Source organism: Cebidichthys violaceus, unplaced genomic scaffold (genome assembly GCF_023349555.1).
Source record: "Cebidichthys violaceus isolate CVI_PGR_0920_01 unplaced genomic scaffold, fCebVio1.0.p SCAF_26, whole genome shotgun sequence".
NCBI lineage: Eukaryota > Metazoa > Chordata > Actinopteri > Perciformes > Stichaeidae > Cebidichthys > Cebidichthys violaceus.
In genome coordinates, this window is record NW_027176439.1 from 6,880,992 (window position 1) to 6,886,609 (window position 5,618).

Below are 5,618 nucleotides of genomic sequence, written 5' to 3' on the forward strand. Positions count from 1 at the left end.
GGGAGGCATTGGTTATAATGCAGATTAATCAGCTTAAAGGCTGACAGGCTGTCATCTGCATTCACACCAACCAACCGACACTTTTTGGAGATTGACCCATGACAAGCATTCCTAAGCTTCTAAATTGTCCACATGTATGTTACGGTTTGCAGGATTTCACCCTTTGTTCAATACATTGTGAAACTACATTTCAGTGTTATTTATTCCTGCTTGTACCCAACGAGGCATGACATAATGCCAGAAATACTCATTGAAATGAGGGTGAGTAATGTTGTCAGTTTCTAAGCAACACACACACACACACACACACACACGCACGCACGCGCACACACACACACACACACACACACACACACACACACACACACACACACACACACACACACACACACCTGCGTCATACACAGTGGGTCTGAAGCATGTGCAGCGCTCCCTGTGAGTCGCGCACAGTGGAGACTGTGTCGTAGAAACGTGGCAGACTGTGGACTTGTCTTCTGTGGACAGAGTGAACATGGAGACGGTGTTATTAGATGGTTGCATTGTATGATTTGTAAGGATAAAGAGAGCCTCCCACGGACTGTCTGCCGGGTTCCAGATATCACCGGACACTATTCTAATCGCTGACGCTCGTCCTGGACGCAGTGAAGCTGTTGTTGTGCTCGGAATAACAGGACAAGAGGACACACTGAACATGTATGATGTATTCAGTTAAAGACCAATGCGCGCTTCGACTGGAAACACCGGTTGTTTCGGGCTGACACGCCGCGTGCGACGCACATCAGCGCCGTTACGCGCGTAGATCGCCGGTCACTTGTTGGAGTTGCCCGACGCGCGGTGAGGTGTTTCACGTTCTGCTTTCAAACGGGAGGACTGACTTGGACAGCGCCTCAACTGATGCTCGCTCCGTCCTCCAGTCTGTGATGCGCTGGTTCCCCGTTATGCTGTAGGATGAGCGCTGATCCGGAGCGCGTTTCGCTCAACACATCGGTGAACTCGGAGGGCTCGGGCGGCCCTGCGCTTTCGGCAAACGTCCGCAGGCTCCACAACGCGCTCAACCTGCTGCTCAACGACCCGGAGAGAGAGCAGTTCATCCACTGCCTCAATGTGTACCACGCCAAGCGCAACGTCTTCGACCTGGTCCAAACTCTCAAAGTGATTCTCGACACGGCCAGCAAACGACAGCTGCTGCCCATGCTGCGCCTGGTCATCCCGAGGTCCGACCAGCTGCTGTTCGACCAGTACACGTCTGAGGGACTCTACCTGAAGACAGAGCTGCTCCCCAGCAACGGCAACGCGGAGGGCTTTGGAGACGAGGGCGACTTAACTCTGCAGAAATATGTCAGTTCCATCCACGAGCAGCACCTCACATCCGGCTGTCCGGACGGCTTCAGCGCCACCGCAGAGACGTCTCCTTCCATGGCCCCGTCGTTCCTCGAGGGTCCCTTCAGAGAAGTGCGCAAAGTCACCCTGACGCGCTCCAGGAGCCACGAGGGTCTGGGCTTTAGCATCCGTGGGGGGTCGGAGCACGGAGTGGGGATCTACGTGTCCCTTGTGGAGCCGGGCTCGTCGGCCGAGAGAGAAGGACTGTGGGTCGGGGACCAGATAGTGACCGTAAACGACATAATGTTTGACAATGTCACTCACGTAGAGGCCGTGAAGGTAGGTTTCAATGCATGTGTGTGTGTGGAGCGGTCATTTTATAGGCCTTAGTCGCCATGAGAAGAAGAATCTAGAAACAGTGTGTGTGAGCTTGTTCACGTGTGAAGGCTACATCTGTGCAGCCTGTGTGTGTGTGTGTGTGTGTTCCAGATGTACAGTGCTTGAGGCAGAGAGAACATTGAGCACTGGGCCAAAGCACAGCTGCCCTGAGAGACAACAGCGTTTCACAGAGCAGCTCCCAGTACAACCGCTTTGTTTAATTCATGCTTCTTTTGGCCTGTTAACGATCTGCACCAACATTACAAGGCTTCATTTGTTGATGAACCTGAATTCACTACACTGCATGCACAGAGAGTAGAGGTTACACTGAGCCTACATGACAGTCAGCAGTCTACTCTCTGTAGGCTTCTTTCACAGTGCTCTGAGCATCAGTCTCCTCCGGACACTTCTGGTAATCACTGGTTGCCGCTGGAATGCAGGTTTATTGAGGGGCTACAGGTGGACAGAGGTGTGATCTGAATCGTCCAGGGGGACGAGAGCTGTGGAGCTGCATGCTTCACTAACATGTGGCCCAATGGGTTTTTCTTGCAGTGTTGTTGCCCAGAGGACGTGGTTGAATCCCCAGAGATTGCATTAAGGACACTTGGGTGCAGAGTCTGTAGTCGCTCGGTCACAGAGTTGATGACGTCAGTAGCTCGCGGTGCATCATGGGAGGAATGTAAACAGCGATCATGATATGAAGGAAGACTTACTGCTAACAGTCACTCTTCCTTTCTCTGTGATGTGTCCCGGGTTGCACGAAAAGCTGCTTCCATGCTTTTATATCAAGAGAACCAAGCGCATCCCATCGAACCTGCTGCCCTCAATGTTTCTTTGAACTGGTTTTAAGGTTTCACTGCTTGTTTTTGAAGACTGGAATGATCTGGCTCCTGCCCATGTCTGTGGTTTGCTCACTGCCTATGAACCTGATAGCTGCTCAAGGTCTAGCAGAGCTCTACTAATGCTTCCAAAGTCCTGACTTGTCAACAAAGGAAACCGTGCTGTTGCTGTCCAGGCGCCTCAGTATTCCTCCATGTCTCTATTCAAGTGCTTTTTCTTAACTGATACATGATGCCAAATTTAGCAGAAGTCCTCAGCGATATGTATAAAAAAATGTACGGTACCTCTGCAAGATACAAATCTGCGTATTGCATTGATGCATCTTACAATGATTTTGGATATGTGGGAGTTTTTGGGTAAGATGATGGGATTCTTAGCGCCTACTGGCTCTGATCTGTTAATCCTTCAGCCCACTCTCAGGACACTTTAATCTAGGATTGATCTATTTTAATAGAGGGCTGTAAGGAGGGTCATCTCCAGTGCAAAGTGTTGCTGTTCTTCAAATGCAAATACGGCTTTCAGTACTTGTACTTTTATAGCTAGTGTTCTGATCACTTTTACACTACATGTCATTCATACACTGACGGCAGAGACCTACCTGCCGATCAGGGTCAACTAACTACATTCACACACCGTCGGCAAAGGGAGCAATTTGGGGTGACGTGTCTTTACCAAGGACACATCGACATGGACTTGAATCGAATGGCCGATCCTTTGATTAATGGCCGACCTGCTCGGACCCACGGTGTATTTATGTTTGCAACTCTGTGATGAGAAGGTCAACCTGGGACCACGGAGGTTGACCCTGAGTCTGTACTACGCAGTGCCCCGCACCCCCTTTGATGTACTCTGTTTGAGTTTCATCGTCTGCTCTCTATGTCAGACTGCAAATACCAAATGTGTGTGATGGAGATCAACCTCATATCAGAGTGTTAGTACATGTAGTGGCTAACAACCGCCACTGCACACAGTCAGTAAAGTGCCTGAATCAACTGCGTTTTTTCAATTTGCATCAAAAATAGATGTTTTCTGTGCACAGAGGCAGCTCGTACGTGTGCAGCTAATAGACACACGGCCAAGTGTGATTCATTGTCATCGTTCTAAACACAAGCTGTCAGAGCAGCACTCTGAACACATACAATGCAACACAACAGCCGTGCTTAATCCTGTTGTGGTGATCAGGTTGTCTGGTACACTGGTACAGATGTCTCTGGGATTAAATCCTCGTTCAATGTCTCCCCGTTACTTGAGCAGGAAGGAAGGTGTCTCCTGGACGATGTCCTTGAGATGTACGGATGTGAGTTATGAGGTATGGGTGGGGGAGCAGGGGAATTATGATTCAATTAGTATAATCTGAATAAATGACGATGAAGATCTCTATCTGCATGAGCATAGCTGCACAAAAAGTCAAGGACAACCGGACATTGTATTAGCATTAGAGCGACTATGATCCATATGTTTACTATAACAATGAGTAATAGTGTGAAAACAGCGACAGTGAGTGGAGACAAACGACAGAGACGTACAGTGAATCTGCAGCTCTACGGAGCTTAACAGCAGGTTTCAGCTGTTTGTTTTGTCCCGTCTATGACTTCAGAACTCGTTCGGTTCACTCTCAGCGCTCTCATGGTGTCAGCAGATGTTTGTGAAGACAAGCCACTGTTCACTACCTGCTGAGCTGCAAACAGCAGACAGATGCAGTTAGAGACCAGCTGGTGGAGCAAACACAACTCCACATGAATGATCATGTTGCTCTGATGGTAGCACTATAGTCACTCTTTCACTTGTTATAACCTCTTGTCTTCTCAGTGAGTTCTTCATGTAAATGCAGACGTATAGCCTGGTATGGGGTTGTATTTACTGTTAAACAGGCGTGGGACTGATCCTGCCTGATAAAGAGCTCTAAATGAAATATTAACTTCACTGAAATGACTACATGTCTGCCTCCTGAGCTTGCTGTAGCGTCCTCTGCCTGTTGGTTTAGTACTGATAGAAATATTGCGATGTCAGATGATGAATGCTGTGATTCAGACGCTCATCAGCCAGCGGTGTGGTCTAAGGGGTTGGTGGGTCAGTCGGGCCACAACTTTGGTCCGGACTGAATTATCTCGACCGATCCGTTTTCAGAGTCAGCTCTTAATTGTTAGTTAAGGTTCATGTAATTGTGCCTGAAGTAGGATAAGCTTGAACAAATCATTTGTAAGACGACGTGTTGTGCCTTCACTGAGGCCACATTTGGTTTGAATATGATATTTCGGTTGGTCTAACCTCGGCCACTGTGTGATGTTATTTTTAAACAATGACTGCTTCATTCTGCTTGTGTGTGGAGAAACAGCATTACATAATCACAACCAAACGACGCCACGAGCGCATCAGGCCCCCGACAAGCTCCACAAATAGCAGCTCTCCTCCACTTCTCCATGACAGAAGCTCTCCTCTGCTGTTTGACGAGGCCGCTTGTTGTTTGAACACACCTTGTGGACTGCTTGGCTCACGTGGATGATTACCGTATTGTCAATGGTACTTTCACGCCGATTTCTATTTTCAAAGTCCATTTTGTAGATAACAGTCATCGGTGTGTGGGAGAAGCTCCATGATGTGGAGGAGCAGCCCAACATACTGTAGCTGTACATCAGAGCAGAACCGCTGTCACCGTAATGTGTGTGTGTGTGTGTGTGTGTGTGTGTGTGTGTGTGTGTGTGTGTGTGTGTGTGTGTGTACCGTGGATGTTTGTATTTTGTGTGCCAGTTCCGTGGGGGAGTGTTGGCTTCAGGCTAGATCAGTCGGATGTACCGGTTCCCTCTGATGTCGCTGTCGGTTTGGGCTGCAAAGGATCACAGAGTCTCTGTGGAGGTCGTGCTCTTACTAATATTAATGGTTAATCTCCTGACCACACCTCTTGTTGACAGGGTCTACTTTTTGAAAGACGTGTGTTCCATTCTTCTTTTCTCTGTTGCACTGAGTCAATGTTATGTGGTGTATTGTGTGTTTAATTGTGTAATTAATTCATGTTTTTCTTGGTCCAGTCAAAACAGCAGCTGGTTCTTTGTGTTTCTTGTGGGTCTGTGGCAGGCCCTGGG

At 48.5% G+C, this 5,618-nt stretch overlaps 1 protein-coding gene across 2 annotated transcripts in view; it reads left to right on the top strand.

Annotated features, from left to right (window-relative positions):
* The first annotated feature begins 456 nt into the window (after positions 1–456).
* The window catches only part of whrnb (whirlin b), a 27,063-nt gene continuing 21,901 nt past the window's right edge, over positions 457–5,618 (top strand). For both annotated transcript variants that reach the window (XM_068720830.1, XM_068720831.1), the window contains exon 1: positions 457–1,659. In XM_068720830.1, the coding sequence (XP_068576931.1) occupies positions 949–1,659 (711 nt within the window). In that variant the 5' untranslated portion in view covers positions 457–948. The remainder of the gene's footprint in view (positions 1,660–5,618) is intronic.